Source organism: Scardinius erythrophthalmus (genome assembly GCF_964197995.2).
Source record: "Scardinius erythrophthalmus genome assembly, chromosome: 11".
Classification (NCBI taxonomy): Eukaryota; Metazoa; Chordata; class Actinopteri; order Cypriniformes; family Leuciscidae; genus Scardinius; species Scardinius erythrophthalmus.
The window spans coordinates 12,849,091-12,868,715 of record NC_138231.1 but is presented as its reverse complement, the minus strand read 5'-3'; the positions used below and the strand labels follow the sequence as shown (position 1 = coordinate 12,868,715).

At 36.3% G+C, this 19,625-nt stretch overlaps 2 protein-coding genes across 2 annotated transcripts; one reads left to right on the top strand and one right to left on the bottom strand.

Moving 5' to 3' along the window:
• The first annotated feature begins 129 nt into the window (after positions 1-129).
• Positions 130-8,106, top strand: mcm3 (minichromosome maintenance complex component 3). The gene is made up of 17 exons (XM_081378192.1): positions 130-280; positions 461-573; positions 823-1,031; positions 1,121-1,251; positions 1,600-1,838; positions 1,944-2,052; positions 2,215-2,368; positions 3,374-3,505; positions 3,621-3,829; positions 4,084-4,258; positions 5,138-5,261; positions 5,850-6,000; positions 6,122-6,262; positions 6,389-6,501; positions 6,771-6,856; positions 7,166-7,250; positions 7,438-8,106. The coding sequence occupies exons 1-17, from the start codon at positions 206-208 to the stop codon at positions 7,634-7,636; spliced, it is 2,445 nt and encodes an 814-aa protein (XP_081234318.1). The 5' UTR covers positions 130-205; the 3' UTR covers positions 7,637-8,106.
• Positions 8,107-11,814: 3,708 nt separating this feature from the next.
• On the bottom strand, positions 11,815-17,858 carry stmn4 (stathmin-like 4). The gene is made up of 6 exons (XM_081379646.1): positions 17,752-17,858; positions 16,373-16,428; positions 15,430-15,525; positions 15,081-15,286; positions 14,812-15,003; positions 11,815-14,017 (listed from the first exon to the last, which is right to left on the bottom strand). The coding sequence occupies exons 2-6, from the start codon at positions 16,383-16,385 to the stop codon at positions 13,958-13,960; spliced, it is 567 nt and encodes a 188-aa protein (XP_081235772.1). The 5' UTR covers positions 16,386-16,428; positions 17,752-17,858; the 3' UTR covers positions 11,815-13,957.
• Positions 17,859-19,625: the final 1,767 nt, after the last annotated feature.

The following is a 19,625-nucleotide window of genomic DNA, read 5'->3' as shown; positions in this document are numbered from 1 at the left end:
GAATCTTCACGCTATGGATTTGATTGGACGCCGCAACCCAAAAGATAGAATATATTAACAAGTCACGGGTGTGTTGACCAATCAGCGGTCGGATTCCACAGCGAGAGAAGCCTGTTGGCGCGAAAAGACACACAACAGTGCTGCGATCGACACGAGGTGTTCTGCACTGAGTATTTCTTAACATTTTTAGAAGCTATATACAAAAATGGCTGCTGAAGTTTTGGACGACCAGGAACTGAGAGAGGCGCAAAGGGATTATCTGGATTTTCTTGACGATGATGTAAGCATAACGCATGTATTATATACTTATTACATGTTATACTATTGAAGTTAATGTGTCTTATAACAAAGGCCCACTCTCATAAACCACAATGTAACTTACTTTAAACTTTTCTTCGTGGCTATTTTTGCTCACGTTTTGTATGTTGACAACTTTTTCTTGGGCTTTTACCTTTTTCAGCAAGACCAGGGCATCTATCAGAGCAAAGTACGACAGATGATCAGCGAAAACAAATCCAGGCTCGTTGTGAACCTCAACGACCTGCGCCGCCGCAACGAAAAGCGAGCAGCCAAGTGTGTATTACCTTTTTTTTTTTTTTAAACCCAAAAAACATTTCCCTCTCCCTTACTTACACTTTACAGTGTACACATGCATAATTGAACTAGACCTACATTACAGTATATACAAATATACAGTATTGTCATGCATGTTAACTATAAATAAATGTATTCCATATTAAATTGCACTTGAAAATACAGTTTAACATTATAATGTAAAGTGTGACAATGTTTTAATTGAAATGAACAATCTCTGGTCCTCAGGTTGCTGAACAATGCTTTCGAAGAGCTCGTGGCATTCCAGCGTGCCCTGAAAGATCTGGTGGCTTCAATAGATGCCACTTACGCCAAGCAACACGAAGAGTTCTTCATAGGTCTGGAGGGCAGCTTCGGCAGCAAACACGTCTCCCCTCGAACCTTGACCTCTCGTCTGCTGGGTAGCATGGTGTGTTTGGAGGGCATTGTCACTAAATGTAAGTCCAAGCCTTTTTATGTGCGTTTTAAAGATTTGATATTTTGCATGTCGTGGACAGTGAATTGATCAGATTTTCTGTATTCACAGGTTCTTTGGTGCGTCCCAAAGTAGTACGCAGTGTGCACTACTGCCCAGCCACTAAGAAGACTATGGAGCGCAAATACACAGACATGACCTCTCTGGAAGCCTTCCCATCAAGTGCCATTTACCCCACCAAGGTACTATGATTTGTCCCAACTCACAACTTAGATTAGTGGAATTGTGCAAAGATATTGAATCACCTTGCGAAGGGACCCCCTTCCTGAAATAGGCAGCTGTTTATTACTATAAGATCCGTTTATATTCTGTGAGAGAAATAGTATGATATTATAAAGACAACAATGTCAAATTATCTTAGTATTATTACATAGTAATAACAATCGTAATTATTATTATTAATACTAAAATAATGTGAAATTGTTAATACCACACTTACTATTTCTCTCAGTGTCAAATTGTTTTAATAACAACAGCAACAGTAATAATTATTATTATTAATGCTCTGTGTCTATATTTGATCCATTCAGGACGAGGAGAACAATCCACTGGAGACTGAGTTCGGTCTGTCTATCTATAAGGACCATCAGACCATCACAGTGCAGGAGATGCCAGAGAAAGCCCCTGCCGGTCAGCTGCCCCGCTCTGTGGACATCATCCTGGACAATGATCTGGTGGACTGTGTAAAGCCAGGGGACCGCGCGCAGGTGATCGGGACCTACCGCTGCCTGCCCGGCAAGAAGGGCGGCTTCACCTCGGGCACCTTCAGGTACGGTTCAATTGTTTTGGCATATTTTTATAGCATTACTATTATTAATGATACTATTTATGTCAAAGCCTTAATATATCTTGTTCCCCATGTGTGTTTGTTCAGGACCATCATGATCGCCTGTCACGTCAAACAGATGAGCAAAGAAGTGGATCACTACTTCTCTGCAGATGATGTAGCCAAGATCAAGAGCTTCTGCAGATCTCGCTCAAAGGTAAGAGGATGGAAGTGTTTCTGAATGGAAGTTTCAGCTGAATTTAACTAGTTGGATTGCATTCATGTTTTGGACACATTTTTGTGAAGTGAACTTTATGAAGTTATTATATGTGTATGTTCTCTTAATATGAATGCCTTATTCGTCTTTCTTCTCCTTTAGAACTTGTTTGATCAGTTGGCTCGGTCACTGGCCCCCAGTATTCACGGTCATGAGTACATAAAGAAGGCCATCCTGTGTATGCTTCTAGGAGGGGTGGAGAAGGTTTTGGAGAACGGCTCTCGCATTAGAGGAGACATCAACTTACTTCTCATAGGTATTGGTCTGCTTAGATTTGCACAGATAATGAGCAAATTTTGTATATAAATCGAGAACTACTTTTTTGTAACTATATAAATCGCAAGTAGACTCGGATGAAATCTGCTTTTTTTTGGCCATTTTCTGTAGACATCTATTGATATAATTTTTTTATATCATATAAACTTTATAAGTAACAATACATATATAATATGTAATAATTTCAAGTTGAAAACATATGGAGGATCTAGACCAAGCGTTTCAAACTTTTTGCCCCAAACTTGTGAGTTCCCATTCATATTCTGTGGGAGAAATAGTAAGCATGATAAAATAAAGACAACAATGTCATTGTAATTATTATTATAAATATTATAATATTATAAATATATTATTTATATTTATTATAATAATAATATTAATTATACTATTTTTATAGAATAATAACAACATTTATTATTATTATTAAATTGTGTTTTTTAAACCCCATTTTTCTATGAATTGTTTTTTTTGATTCCCATTGCATAGAATTTTTTTTTATCTTTTCTGTAGAGAACAATTGATATTTTTAATGTCTTTTAAACATTATTATATGTAACAATACATATATGATATGTAATAGGTTCAGGTTACAAAGCAACTTTGTAACCTGAACTTTCTAAAACGTTTCGATTTTTAAAAGGCCAGTAAATTTGCTTTGTTTTGACCTGTTTTCTGTTGAATTTGCAGTTCTTCAATGCTGGTTTTGGGTGCTGTTTTTTACAGATCCACCAGATGCCGCCATTTATCAGTTTCCTGGATTTCATTTTTTTAATAAATTAAGACAAATGTGAATGTCTTCTTAATAATATCTGAACTGATTTTGCGGAAAAACCTGCAGAATGGATTTAAAAAATGTATTTATTTAAAAAAAATTCGAGAGGATTATGCTCTTATTGGCAGCCTCAAACATAATCAATTTAGCCAAAATACTTAAATGAATGCATAAGATGTGTTTCAATTCTGCATAAATCTCTCTATTTCTTAGGTGACCCGTCAGTGGCCAAGTCTCAGCTGCTCCGGTACGTTCTGCACACTGCGCCTCGTGCCATTGCCACCACAGGCCGAGGCTCATCTGGTGTAGGTCTGACTGCAGCCGTCACCACTGACCAAGAGACAGGTACTGCGTTTCACACACACCATCAAGCCAAGAAACCATAGGTTCATTAATAACAAGTTTGCCCATTTCAGAGTTTTGTTTGTTCTTTTAATATTAAGTTGTGTCTGTCCCTCAGGTGAGCGTCGTCTCGAGGCTGGTGCCATGGTTTTGGGGGATCGCGGGGTGGTCTGCATTGATGAGTTTGACAAAATGTCAGATATGGATCGGACTGCTATCCATGAGGTCATGGAACAGGGCCGCGTCACCATCGCCAAGGCCGGCATCCATGCTCGACTCAATGCCCGCTGCAGCGTCCTGGCAGCTGCCAACCCCGTCTATGGCCGAGTAAGTGCTTCAGTTGGTGTTCGTAAAATCTGAATCTGTGAGTAATCCGTATCTGTGCATCATTTCATAATGTTATTCTGTGTAGTTCAAGAAATCACCCAGGCAGCAACACAGTGTCGGCACAGATCCGGCCCACATCTGGTACACGTGGATTCCACACGTACCAGATGTGGGCCGGATCTGGGCCGACACTTTAGCCGTGTTTTCTTTTCCTAGCATTTCATGTTTATGATTTTGTCTCTCTTCATCTGCAGTATAATCAGTATAAGACCCCCATGGAGAACATCGGCCTGCAGGACTCGCTGCTGTCTCGTTTTGATTTGCTCTTCATCATGCTGGATCAGATGGACCCAGAGCAGGACCGTGAGGTGTCCGACCACGTCTTGCGCATTCACCGCTACAGGGATCCCCATGAGCAGGAAGGAGCAGGTACAAGCTGATAGATAGCATTTTACACTATATATTTTGTGTTAAAGGAACACTCCACCGTTTTTTGAAATAGGGCTTATTCACCTTCTTTCCTACATTTAGATAGGTGGGCAAATGCATTTTTGTCTCAGTGCATGCATTGTTTTAGTTTGACAGGGTCGGCACTAGCTTAGCTTATTATAATGAATGGAATCCTTTGTTGCCAGCTAGCATGTCCTGAGTAAAAGTGATATAAAAAATAAAAGCGTATTCACAACGAGTACAAATAGCGATGCAGATTAACACTAGGCGATTTCCTAGGCAGATATTGACTTGGGACTATATTAGGGGGAAGCACAGGCGAAGCACTGCTACTTGGGCGCAGAGATATCACGCCCAAGTAGCAGTGCTTCGCCTGTCAATATCTGCCTAGGAAATCGCCTAGTGTTAATCTGCATTGCTATTTGTACTCGTTGTGAATATGCAGGCCACAAGAAGTAATTAGTTTTTTTTTTTTTATATATATCACTTTTACTCAGGACATGCTAGCTGGCAACAAAGGATTCCATTCATTATGCTAAGCTAAGCTAGCGCCGACCCTGTCAAACTAAAACAATGCATGCACTGAGACAAAAATGCATTTGCCCACCTAAGAAGGTGAATAAGCCCTATTTCAAAAAACGGTGGAGTGTTCCTTTAAGTGTGTCACTTCAGTGTGTGTCACTAACACTAAAAGAGTTAGATAAAAATTGAATAGGAGGAAGTATTTTAACATCGAAAGCTTCACACTTCAGATTTGTCTGTGGAATAAAACGTGATATATTCTGTATTAGGAAAGAATCATGTTGAAAGTATTGTGTTGTCGTGTTTATTTAACTCTGGTGTGTTTGTGTGTTTCAGCTTTAGCTCTTGGTGGTGCGATCGATGCATTGGCCACTGAAGACCCTAATGTAGTTCAGGAGGAAGAAGAGGAGCTACAAGTTTATGAAAAACACAATCCACTTCTCCATGGCAACAAAAAAAAGTATGAAGTGGTGTTTTTTTTTTTTTCTCTCTAATGCAAATCACCAATGCTAATTCAGCTCAGATTATGTCTGCTTTATAATATTACCATGTGCCTTCAATAATGATTCGATATTTGAATAGGGTTGCCATGTTTTGCTTTTCTAAGATACTTTTACCCTACCATTCAAAAGTGTAGGGTTGGTAAGGTTTTTAACATGTTTTTGAAAGAAGTCTCTTATTTATTTGATCATAAATACAGCAAAAACAGTAATGTTGTGCAATATTAATGCAATTTAAATACATTTTTATTTTAATATATTTTAAAATATTATTTATTTAATGATTTCAGCATCATTGCATCATTCAGCATAGTCTTCAGTGTCACATGATCCTGCAGAAATGATTCTAATATGCTGATTTTATGCTCAAGAAACATTCCTGGGTTTTTTCCCCCACTGTTGTGTTGCTTAATATTTTTGTGGAAACTGTGATACATTTTTTCATACTTTTTGGATGAATAGAAAGCTCAAAAGAATATTTTCTTACGCATTCTGTCAAATATGAACACCCCATTATTATACAGCTAAATGTTTATTGTGTTTTTCAGGGACAGAGTGTTGAGTAAAGCGTTCATGAGGAAGTACATCCACATTGCCAAGGCTCTTTCGCCTGTTCTGACTCAAGATGCAGCCAATCACATTGCAGAGGAGTACTCGAGACTGCGCAACCAGGAGCAGCTCGGCTCTGACATTGCACGGGTAAATACAGACACATTTTCAAACTATTCAGAGTGGTTTTGCTGGTCAGGTATTAGTAAATGAAGTTCTTATACTGTAAGATAACTCGTTTGAAGAATCTATGCTGTGTTTTGTCCCTCAGACGTCACCGGTCACCGCTAGAACCCTGGAGACATTGATCCGTCTTTCTACAGCTCACGCCAAAGCTCGCATGAGCAAAGTTGTGGAACTTTTGGACGCAGAAATTGCTGTGGAGCTTGTGCAGTTTGCCTATTTCAAGAAGGTTTGTTTGTTAAAATAGCTTATAGCTCATTAGTCACATTTGTTTGCTTACATTGTTCTTCCATCAGTGGCTGATTTAAATCCATTAGAAATTTCCTATCAATTAAATGAATATCCCATTCCTCAGGTTTTGGAGAAGGAACGTAAACGCTCTAGAAATGGGGGGCAGGACGCAGACTCAGAGGATGAGGAGGAAAATGAGGATGAAGCACAAGAAACACCTCGACCACAGAGAAAAAGGTCTAGTGTTATTCAAAATAGCATGACAAAGTCGATTTTTATGAATTTTCCAAGCTATAAATAGTCTGGGGTTGGTAAGGTTTTTTTTTAACGTTACATTATAAATGTCTTTACTGCCACTTGATTTCTTTAAAAAAAATCTTACTGACTCCAAACAGTGGTGTATTGATCATTAAAATCATCAGGTGTAATGATTCCTTTACAAAATTGTTAGTTTACAGTGTTTTGTAACAATTTCTAACCCTAACCATTTTTTTTTTGTCCTGTAGGAGGCGCCATTCTGAGCGCAGACCATCTCAGGGCAGTGAGTCATATGACCCTTATGACTTTGATACTGAGACTGACATACCACAAAGTAAGAAAAACCAGCAACAGGCATTTTATACATATTATAATAAATAAGTTAAATTAATCCTAAAATAAATATCACACATCATTAAAAAAATATATATATTTGAAAACAAAAACAAAAAACGCATTAAAAAAATAAAAATCCTCTACTTTATCCTCTACAGTAAAAGACCTGGGTGTTATACTAGACTGCAAAAAATGTTATTTTTTTTATACCATTTCATTATATCTTTAAAATTTAAAGAAGCTTTACAAATATTTGTAAGTTAAATATTAAGATTTTTGCATATAAAATATATTTTTTCCCCCTCAGTTCAGTCCCCAGCTCCCGCCAGGCAGGGTGAGGAGCCAACGGACACACCTGATCAAAATGGTCACACGGAGTTGTCTGATGACAGGTAGGCGTTCAGGATTTGTCTGCTGAAATTTTCTGTATCACACTCAGCATTTTCAAAGTGCTGACTCGTTCTTTTTGAAGTATTGTTTCTGACTGAGTTCTAAACAGAAACTATCGCTGGCAGGTCCGCTGATGCCGTTTGTCTGATGCACAATGTGTGTGTGTGTGTGTGTGTGTGTTTGCTGTAGGTTGAAGGAGTTCAAAACCGCATTGCTGGAGGTGTTCCGCTCTGCTCATGCTCAGTCAGTGGGCATGATCGCTCTAATGGAGAGCATCAACAAGAGCTGCCTATCACCGTTTAATGAAACCGAGGTCCGTGCCGCTCTCGCCCGCATGCAGGACGACAACCAGGTTATGGTGGCTGATGACATTATCTTCCTTATATAAATGTGTTTTCCAGTGAATCTGTTTCAGAAGATTTGCAATATGTGTGCAGTTCATTCATGTGTGCATACATGCATTTAAACAAAAAAATATTATCTCAAACATCATATTGTAAATTTTCCCTTGCTTGTACATGCGTACATATGCATTTAAAAAACAACTCTATTTTATTCTTGCCAAGACTTTTTTTTAAAACATTTGTTTCATGTTTATCACCATTTTTAGACTGGTTAATGTTCTACAGAAATGTGTTTTCTCTGTTGGTTTAGCTTGGACCAGTTTTTTTTTTTTTTGTGACAACTTGTAAATAATGATTTATTGTTAAAAAAGATATGTTTGACATCACTGAAAATGTAAAAAAAAAAAAAACAATACACAAGCTGGAGATGCATTTTTCAATCCAATCTTTACCATATCTCGAACCCATTCCCCCTTCCCATCCCAATATTTGTCTTCTGTCTATTGCCTCCGTCAATAAAAAGCAAAAAACAAAAGAGTTCTTGTTGACTGTATTTTTCTACAATATACATAATGTACAAATAGACTACAGATCCAGATCTAGCATTTCATGAATCTCTGCTCTTTTGCGTAACACCAAAAAGCCACATAACCTCAAGCTAGTCATGCTTCAGACATTCCAAGTCATTATAGCTACTGTTTGCCACATTGCCCTTTCAGTGTCTGTACCATTATGACTGGATTGTCTCAGAGATGTAGAGCAAATGATGATTTAAATGCAAAGTGCAGCTCCTCATTTATAAACCTCTCTACTTGAGCATGCAGAGATGCATCTTATTGCTGTCCAGCATCCCGGTTCCTCAAAACTGGTGATCTTAAAATATGTTCTCATTACATTGTAAACAGAATTATGGTTTCCTGGTCTACTGTAAAGGCATAGACCACTCAAAAATGAAAATTCGGTCATCATTTACTCTCCCTCAGATCGTTCCAAACCTGCATGACTTACCTTCTCATTCGGAGCACAAAATATTTTGAAGAACATTTAAAACCAAATCCCATTGACTTCCATTATATGGACAAAAATATGATATGAGGATAAGAAAATGAGGTTACACTTTATTTTAAGGTGTCATTGTAACCGTGTAATTATATATTTAAGTACTGAGTAATAATAATTAACTACATGTACAACTACATTGCATGTAATTATGCGTAATTTACTGTTATTGCTATATGGCAAGTACATGTAACAAATGTAACAAGGACACTGCAAAATAAAGCGTTACCGAAAATGAATTTATGCATGCACTTGTTATGCACTTGCACTTATGCACTTGTTCTTATGCCATACAACTTTAAACATTCCATTGTTGTTGTTCTCATCTGCTCGTAATTTGATTTCTTCGAATGACTCAGGAGATGTTATCATATGCTTGTGGTCATGCTGGTGTTGGCTGCTGGAACGTACTGTTTCAAGAACCAGCACTTCTGTGTTTCAAGAAGTCAGCACTTCTGTGACCTAAATTGAAACTAGTTGGAGAGTGCAAGAACATTGCTAGTGTCAGTTGGTGTACCTAGGGCAAATTTTACACTGGTTTTCCAACGAGAGCCCTTTCATCAAGTGCTCAATGTTAGGTAATGAAATAGCTAGCATGAAGTAACCATACTTTCACAGCACTAATTAATACTTGTTCGTGTTTATTTCTGTGAACCAATCAGAAGTTTGAAATCGGCATTTATTTATGTTTTAGAAATAAGTCTCTAATGCTCACCCATGCTGTATTTATTTGACCAAAAACACAGTAAAAAACGTAATATTGTGAAATATTGTTAGAAATTAAAATAACTATTTTAAAATGTACTTTATTCATATGATGGCAAGGCTGAATTTCCAGCATCATTACTCGTTTTCAGTGTCACATGATCCTTCAGAAATCATTCTAATATGATTTGGAGCTCAAGAAACATTTCTTATCAATTTTGAAAACAGTTGTGCTGCTTAATATTTTTGTGGAATCTGATCAAAAAAATGTTTTTCAGGATTCTTTGATGAACAGAACTAAATGAGCATTTATTTGAAATATAATTATTTTGAAACAATTTAAATGTCTTCTCTGTCACTTTTGATCAATTTAATGTCCTTGCTGAATAACTTTTTTTACTGACACCAATCAAGTGCATTTCTAAATTAACATTAACCCAGACTAATACATTTAGAAATGATGTACATTGTTAATTCATGTTATTAAGCTGAAAATTGGCATCATTTACTCACCCTTGAGTTGCTTTAAACCTGTATGAATTTCTTTATGACACAAAAGAAGATATACTGAACTATACCTTTAACTAAAGTTAACAAATTGAACATTATTGTAAGGTGTTAATGTATTAAAGGTGGATGAAGTCGATGTGTTTTGCCATGAAAGACATATTCCTGGGTCAACATTGGTTGATCCGGGGACAAAATTCCTGTCTTAAAAATGTAGTCCTACCCCTAAACCGAACCCTACCCATAAGTTATCCCTAAAATCTGAGGGAGATGATGGGTGAATAACTGATGTAGAAGCACCTAACCCTTGTTGTAAGCCTAAAATAGTCAAACTTGTCCCTCAAATCTGATTGGTTATGTGGAGCGTTGTAGGATCAACAAAGATGTCGATCCAGGAACATGTTGTACTTGGTGAAACCAAGTTGTGCATGGCCACAATCAACATGTATTTGCAGTGCAATAGTTCATATATATATATATATATATGGGTCACTTATCACATATGATCAGCAAAAGCCAGTCTTTTAGAACATTATCGACATATCCTGTCAAAGCTGTTGACCCATATAAAGTGCATCTCAATGCACTACTGGTATACAATTTTGTTATTCATAAGTCTACTGATGTGTATGTAGGTGAGACATGAGAGCGTGGGAGGGCACTGAGAGTTGTGTCCGTGTCTGTCAGTCTGATTACAAATTACATGATGAAAATTGTAGTTACTTAATATAAATGACTAATTTTTCATAATATATTCGGACTCATTTTTGATTTCCTTTGATCAAATTATTTATCACTTTGACATTCTTCTAGAAAAAAAGAAATGCATTGCAGGTTGGTCTATGTGTCAGGGAGTTCAGTGATCTGAAGATGACTGTCTACTCTGCATTTGTCTCTCTGTCTACGTCAAGATCGGGAAGTTTCTGTCTCTTTCTCACCAGCCCATATAAACAGAAGCAGATTCAGTGCAGTTTGGATTCTGAAGATGCAGTTCTCATTGGTGAGTTAACACCAATTCATTTAACTCTAATTATTCTTTCTTTCTTTTTACCAGAGACTAGAACAGTTTTAGGAGATTGTTTTCATTTTGGAGGAGTATAATCTAGATATTATATCTAGCCTACTTGAAATTTGATCTGCAGGACATTTTGTTGTGAGAAAATGTTAATTTCATTAGTTTTGTTTAGTTCTTAGGATATGCACCGCTTCAGTTATGTAAATAAAGATGCTCTAACTGACATTCAACTCAATAACTATGTAAAAATTTTAAGCCTTTTCTTTAAGATTTACGAATTTCAATTGTATAGTAAAATTCCTTCAAATTGAATTGAATAATCCTTATATATTATTCATATGTGACCCTGGATCACAAAAGCAGTCACAAGTAGCACGGGTATATTTGTGGCAATAGCCAACAATACACTGTATGGGTCAAAATGATTTTCTTTTATGGCAAATATCATTAGGATATTAAGTAAAGATCATGTTCCATTAAGATATTTTGTAAATTTCCTACTGTAAATATTTAAAAGATTTATTTTTGTGAGTGAATGCAGCTTTAAAGGCGATTTTCTCAATGTTTGGATTTTTTTGCACCCTCAGATTCCAGATTTTCAAATAGTTGCATCTCGACCAATATTGTCCTATCCTAACAAACCATACATCGATGGAAAGATTATTTATTCAGTTTTCAGATGATGTATAAATCTCAATATAAAAAAATTGACCCATGTGACTGGTTTTGTGGTCCAGGGTCACATATTATGGATTAAGAATTTTAAACGAGTATAAATCTTAATGGAATAAGGGAATGGACCATTTAGTTTAGCATATTTTCGTTTCTTTGTTTAATTTATGAATACGAATCACATAAACTGAAATGGTCCATTCCCTTGGTCCATTAAGATTTATACAAAATGTTTTATTAAGCTCTAGTTTTCTTTTTTTTTTTACTCGATAAGTGTTTTTTGAGTCTATATATGTCTCATAACATGAGATGTCTAAGATTAGTCTAAAAATGGATCTTAAATATTCACATATAAGGTCAAATGAACAATATCAAAACAGAAAGACCAAGAAACATACTCTTTGTCTCCATCTCCTCAGGTTTTCAGAGCTGTGCTGCTGCTCTTCCTGCTTGCCCTTATATTAGGTGTAGAATGCGATTCTTCTGAGAAAAAGCGTAAAAGAAAAGGAAATTCAAAACATGTAAGTGCTGGACGTAAAAAGAAAGGACCGTGGGTCGTCCTGGACTCATCTCTGTACGCCTCAATGAGTGCCTCTCTATCTCCAAGCAGATCTTTGTCACCATGGACATATGAGTGAGTCTTTGATATGATCAATCATTACTGTTGTTCATTTTAATCTCACTTATGTGAATGGTAGCAAGGATTTGAAGATATTGGGAATTTCACTTATAGGTAGATTGTGATTGACTGATTACACAAAAGGCTGTTCTGTGAAATGTTTCTTCTTCCAATTCAGAACTTCCTTTGACGATTCACGAATCCCACAGAAAATCTCTGAGGCAAAATGTGAAAAAAAAGGCTGTATAACTGAAGATGGTGAGGAAGACTTGGGACTGGAGTCTAAACCCATCTACTACCAGATCAATGTTCTGAGGAGAGTGAAGGACAAAAACGCCACGCCATACGCCCTTAAACTGGAGACTATCAGTGTTAGTCTTGGCTGTACATGCGTTTTACCCATTGTTGTGCCTCAGAATTAGTTCTTTACTGTACTTTTAATTGTGTACTGCTATATTGTTGTATTAATCTGCCTATAGGTACAGAAAACTAATCTTTTCATCAGCTTTGTATTTATTGTAATCTCGATTAATAAAATATTATTGTAACATTTATTGATAGTTTCACTTTGTAATAGTTTGTTTCAGTGCAATGATTGTATGAATTAGACATGTTAGAATGCATTAAACAAACCTTCGTTTTAGTTAAGAGAAGCATTTATTTGACTTAGTTTAGAGAATTTAGTCATCTGGAAATTACAAACACAGTGAGCATTTACGTTCCATTTTCTCACAAAATCAGGTCGATTAACATTAATTCTCATCATTGCACATACGACGGCTCTTTTTCGATGCTGCGTACCAACATCGAACTCCTTTGTCTTTGTATAGAACGAGTAAAAGAAACAAGACTACGGTAAAGATCAGTGGCATGCCAAAGCAAAGTGCACCATTCATTTCGAAAACTATTTCCCAAATACAAACCGGATCTTTTTCCATTCTTCATTTTCTGAGATCTACTGATAAGCGTCAAAGTAATAAATAATGAATGAAAAAGCTAAATGTGCTTCTGAGTTGTGCTTAAAGTGTCACTGTGCTCGACTTTTATTCTGTGAGAGGAATATGAGCTTTCAGATTTTATAGGCATCCAGAATGTTCTAATAATCTAATATTAATTTTATAAAATGTTCACCTTGCATCAACACAGCAGGAAATGTGATAGATATTGTACCTCTAGCCATCTGATTACTGATGCTTAATAATACGTATTGTGTAAGCATGCCTGAGGTTCTATGAAACCCTATTGATTATTGAATATTAATATCAAACGATAATTAAGCTTTAGCCAAAGCCTCCGTAAATGGCACATGTTTTGGAAAAAGATGCTTTTGTGACTGTAAAGAGATATTTCCATTAGTGAAGGATGATTTTAAGATGTAGTTTAAGTTAACACATTCATCTGCACTGGATATGGAGGTTATAAAAAGCATCTCTTCATCGATTTCACCTCTTGTCCTCCTTTCCGAGTCATTTCAAAAGATCAGTTTGGTATATTCATTCTTCTGCTCTGAAGCAACCTCCTGTCCTCCACCAAGCAACATACCTTTAGTGCACCTTGCATTGCCATCTAGACAATATTTTTTTCTGTTTTTAATAACATTAAGTAGCTTTGATGTTGTTAATCCCCACAAAAGCTTGGTGTGTAGCAAATTGTCATTATCGATGTCCAATATGTCCCCTTTTTGAGATGTATTGGCTACCATTTGTTTTATTTTCTCTTCACCAGTTTCATCTCCATATCTTTTTCCCTTGACCATAGCCACAGCAGTCCTGCGCAGCGGGCGCTCCTCTACCGGCAGGCCTCCTCTTTCAGCTCTTTGTTCTTCCTCACCTCCTCTGCGTGTTTGTCCTAAATTGACACACAAAAGAAAACTTACTCGATCTGTGTTCATGCATTTATTAGTGTGCCTGAGTGAAGCAAAATACAACAACATAGACAAAGTGTGGAAACTATCAACCCCATGCTAATGCAATATTCATACTGATTCTATAGTTAGACTGGGAAGGGACTCAGAAGCACAAAGGCCAGGAAAACACAAAAAGTGTAATCATCACACACATATATATATATATATATATATAATTTCTGAATTATTCTAATTATACACTGAAGACTAAGTAATGGCTGCTGAAAATTCAGCTTTGCCATCACAGGAATAAATGATATTTAAAAATGTATTAAAATGGAAAACAGTTCATTTAAATTTTAATAATAAAAAAAAAAATAAGTAATATATATATATATATATATATATATATATATATATATATATATTATTTATTTATTTATTTTTAGAAATGCAGTCTGGGTGAGAGTAAGATACTTAACATAAAAAACGTATCTATCCCAAACTTTTGAATGGTAGAAAATACATTTCAAATTACACATATAAAGGTACAAAAAAAAGTGTTTAAAAGTAAAAATGTTCTTAGTTTTAGCTTTTTAGCTAAACAAACTAATAAAATACTTTTCCATTCAGAACAAATCTTTAAAGTCACGCCCTAAAGTCCCTTTATTCTTGTTGAATATCCTGTATCCCTATGAAATATGTCTCATTATGAAAGTAAAATGGGTTGTAAACAGCCATTCACATATAATGAAGTACTCAAGTATACTTTACATCCTTGTCAGTTAGTTTGTACCTTTTCCTGTAGTCTCTCCAGCATGGCAGCAAGCAAAGCCTCACGGTTCTCTTTGATGGCTTCCATCTTCTGCTCCAGCTTTTCTTTAGCATTCTTAATGAAGTTGTTGTTCTCCTCAAATGCCTTCTGGATGACCTCTCTCTCATGCTCCCTCTTCTCAGCAAGATGCTTTAACATCTCGGCCTCCTGAAACTGGAGAGAATACAGTTTCAGCATCAAAATCAGCCCAAAGAGAGTGACGGTTTGGGTATGTGAGTGTAAATTCCAACCTTCCGCCTCTCCTCAGCGGCTTCCAGTTTCTTCTGGATCTCCTCCAGTGAGGGGTCCTTACGCTGGGGCATGGAAGTGTTAAGCTCAGGCACGCCGTCAAAAGAGGGAGGTTTCAGGATCACCTCAAATGCCTGGCCCGAGGCACGCTTGTTCAGCTCAATGACCTCCATATCTTTGATCACACACCAGTTGAGATCCACTGCTTCTTTAAGAATGATCACATAGAGTACTTACTGTGAGCAAAATGTATCAAGTCTTCATTATATTTTTGCTCATTGCATTTTAGTGGTAGAGATGTGTCTATAAAATGGAAACACCGATGAGTAATGTTTTGTTATTTATATTTACCCTCAGCCTTGTATGTGGGATTTTCTGCATTGTTTGAGTTGATGCAGGAGCACAGAAGTGACACTAGAGGGAGCTCCTTCACCTTGTCTCGATATGCTGTGTGGGGAAAAGTCAGGTAAATATAGAATTCCTCGTAAATATAAACAAAAGCCTTCATTCTCTTCAAAATCTTAATCATACTTGATTGGTGCAGAAAAGTACACATTTCAAAGCAATCTCATTAAAAGCATCTGTAAGCAAAGCTACCTGAAAGATTTCACTTTGATTTAACCATAGGGTAAAGTAAAGCATCATTCTCAGGGATTGCTTGAACTGCTAAAATGTATTCAATGTAGGCTACTTTTAACACAATGTAAGTCGCTATGGATAAAAGCTTATGGAAATGTATAAGTGTAATATACACAGAACAATGGAATTATTTTTTCTTTCATCCATATGCAATTACAAACATTAGCGCCTTAGAAAACCTGAAGACGGCTCTCTGATAAACCCAACCAATCACGTGAATTTGGGGGCGGAACTAGGGGTCTGCTCGACCAATGGGAGTCTGAGAGAGCGTTTGGGAGACCTGTTTGGAGACAGGTTTATTTAAAATAAATTGAACATTTTTACATAATTTAAAAATAAAATATAATTTTTTAGATTTAAACCTGCTTCAAATATGCATAATATATATTTTTTGGCAAACTAAATTTACATTTTTAATTATCAGCGAATCTAAAATGTTTGTATTAGCATTTTTTTTTAATGTCTGAAACTCCGATTCAGTTAATCATAATAATTGAAATGTATTCAAAGCAGTTTCTCCTAGTTTCTCTAAAAACATTTAAACCAAGCACTTGTGTTAACATTTCAGAACAAAAATCACAGGGGCCTTCAAATATTGATTTTGACAATGTGGGCTTTGGTGTTTGAGAATCAGGGCTGACTTTTTGTAGCTTACCTGCCAAGGTCATGTTTATGCGGTATTGCGTGTCGCTTACAACCCTTCGCTCTGTCCTGTTTAGAGAGAGAGAGAGAGAGAAAGAGAGGATTAGGAAAGAGTGTGTTTTTAGTTTACTGGCCACAAGGATAAATCACTCTGGCCTCAAGTAAATGTTCTGAAACATCAGAATTATAAAATAACTCAAATAAATCCCATTTAATTAATACACTAATGTCTCGTATTTTCAAGAAGAATATGTGAAATGCAGATCCATTGTGCATGAGATGTGTCTAAAAGGCGCTTGTTGTGATGTGACGGGACACTTGGTGAGAGAGGAGCATGAATTTAGATGAGGGGCAGCAGGGAGTGTCACGCACAATCTCTGTATTGTTACTCTGCCTGAAAGCTGCCACTTAATCAGTATACAAGACAATTTTAGAAAGCATAACAAACATCAAACATTACATAAATCCTAAAACTAAAATACCAGATATGATCTTAAATGCCCAAACTGATACCAGCCCAAATGACATTTCATACCAGGTATTAGATGGAAGGACACAGTGATGCTTTGTTCAGCTTGGGGAGCACTAAAACCTAAAGAGATATTTGCCTGGGCGGTCACCGGGTGGTGGTGTATGTCTGCCTCAATCTATAATCATGAGCAAAACTGGCATGGAATGGACCCCTATGGAGAGACACCACTGAGAGAGAAGCATTGCCCTGCCCTGTTCATACATACAACAACTTTTGTCTATACACACTTATTAGCATTTGGATTAATAGCCCCTTACTGCAGCTTATTAGTTGTTACAGAAGCATACCTGTTTATACTTTCAATATTATATATTATACTCTCACATCACCGTTACAAAACAAATTCATGACTCCTTTACATAATTGTTATCTGTTGCCCCAAATGGCATACATGCATAATGTCAGGCTAAACACAGGAAAAATAATTTCTCAAATGACTATATTAATACAAAACACGATAAGTAACAAAATGAATCCAAATCCAACCCTAAAAAACTGCAGTCAGTGGGAATGTGTGTGAAAGGCTGTTTACTGACTCTTGCCTTTGAATGACATAGTCTAGTGCACCCTTGAATTATGTCATCTTTTAACACATTGGTGCATATCTATACACACAGATGCAGATACATTTGCCAATACATTCATTTTCATGCATATACAAGTTGCTCGGCATACATTATTGATGGCAGACACAGCATGCTGTAAGAACACTGAGTTCCCACTAGTCGTCTGATGCGGCACTTTGAATCTTTGAGTCAAAGGTAACCTTTTTCTTTTTAGTAATCAATGTTCAAATCGAAAACAAAAAAAATTCTGAGCACATGCTGCCTCTCATTTGATTTTGTGATGCCCACACTTACCTTTTCTCCTTGATGAGGTGTTGTCCCTGTCTCCCCCCTCTCTCTGTCTTCTGTCTCTTTCTCTGGTATCCTCTTTTTCACCTCACTCTCTTCTGCTCCTCAGATACAAGAGCTCAGCAGCATCAGCGGCGGCACCCCTCCTATCGCATGACATCATCTTCCAGTGCTGCTATTGGCCGAGGTGAGTGGCAGAGCACGGTGGGCCAGCATTTCTCCATCACAGAGAAGCACGGGCGGGGCGGTGTTAACTCTTTGTGCCTTACTGCAGGTGTCCATGCAAAATAGAAGACAAGTGTTTTGAACACGTACTATAGATGACAAGAAACAGAAGACAAAGGTTAGAGTTTACAATATTACTATAATATATAGTACAATAACACTAAGAACTAGTATTATTAATAATACAACCAAAGCAATAACAAAAACAAATGTTTCATTTCCTCCCAAATTATATTATATTATATTATATTATATTATATTATATTATATTATATTATATTATATTATATTATATTATATTATATTATATTATATTATATTATATTATATTATATTATATTATATTATAATATTATATTATATTATATTATATTATATTATATTATATTATATTATATTATATTATATTATATTATATTATGCCCCCCACCTGTGGATAAGTGGTTTGGAGAAAAGATTAATTATATATTATATTATATTATATTATATTATATTATATTATATTATATTATATTATATTATATTATATTATATTATATTATATTATCTTGAAATGTATTTAGATCAGACATTGCTTTATTGTAATATATCCTGTATTTTCATGATGCATAAACTGCATCTGTAAGATTTGTGAACCACCGCCCAGTGTTGCCATGTCTGCTAACAAAACTAGCGCAATGGTCCATCAAAAATAGCCCAAAACTAGCCCAATCACACTATACCAAACATAAAACCTCCAAATCTGCCACTCCCATACCTAAAATACATATTTGGCAGTCGCTGTTTTACGTTATACACAATTTCAACTGAAAAATCACTATATATTAGTTATTATAAACACATAAAGGAGCTCAAAGGCTCCCTACCAGTGCCCTCCCTCACAAAGCCCATCATTGTTTTATCATGGGTAGAACGTAAAATAGGTCAAATGTTTTAATAGAAGCATTTCAGTCAAGTTAAATTTATGCAATGTCAAACCTTTAACCCGCTGTAATTAAATCAGTTTATAAGAAGCCGAAATATGCGGGAAAATCACAGACTTGGCAACCATGTCACTGCCCCTACAGAACTCCCATCACCTCCTAAATGATGTCACCCAGATGTCGGTCCGCAAGGGATGAGCACAACAAGAGAAGCAGACAGAAACAAATGAAAGGGAGTGTCTCTGTACTGTAGGCCTACTGCAGTGTAATAGACACAGAATTGTTCTGATACCAGAAAAGATCTTCAGTCATGATGACTGAACACTGTCATAATCATATACACTGTCCAATCAAGTCATAACCACTGACTGGAAAGAGAAAGAGAGACAGCATCACAATAAGAGATGTGATGATATGATTTAGGCTTTATAACCACCTTTACAGTCTATCCGGGATGTACTGTAAAGGTGATCCGGGATCCCAAAAGTATGTAAGACTTTGTAATGAAATATTTAGAAAATAGAAGCACTTTCACTAGCGGTCTTAAAGGGGGGGTGAAATGCTATTTCATGCATACTGAGTTTTTTACACTGGTAAAGAGTTGGATTCCCATGCTAAACATGGACAAAGTTTCAAAAACTAAGTTGTACGTTTGAAGGAGTATTTTTGTTCCAAAAATACTCCTTCCGGTTTGTCACAAGTTTCGGAAAGTTTTTTTCGAGTATGGCTCTG

What these genes read in the sequence shown, in the direction of transcription:
- stmn4 (XM_081379646.1), bottom strand. An exon ending in TCCCACATACAAGGCTGAGG is followed by an intron (nt 15,287 to 15,429) that starts GTAAATATAAAT and finishes TCATTCTTAAAG; the next exon opens with AAGCAGTGGATCTCAACTGG. An exon ending in CCGCTGAGGAGAGGCGGAAG is followed by an intron (nt 15,004 to 15,080) that starts GTTGGAATTTAC and finishes TATTCTCTCCAG; the next exon opens with TTTCAGGAGGCCGAGATGTT.
- mcm3 (XM_081378192.1), top strand. Translation starts at nt 206, where the DNA reads ATGGCTGCTGAAGTTTTGGACGACCAGGAACTGAGAGAGGCGCAAAGG. An exon ending in TGGATTTTCTTGACGATGAT is followed by an intron (nt 281 to 460) that starts GTAAGCATAACG and finishes TACCTTTTTCAG; the next exon opens with CAAGACCAGGGCATCTATCA. An exon ending in CCTCGACCACAGAGAAAAAG is followed by an intron (nt 6,502 to 6,770) that starts GTCTAGTGTTAT and finishes TTTGTCCTGTAG; the next exon opens with GAGGCGCCATTCTGAGCGCA.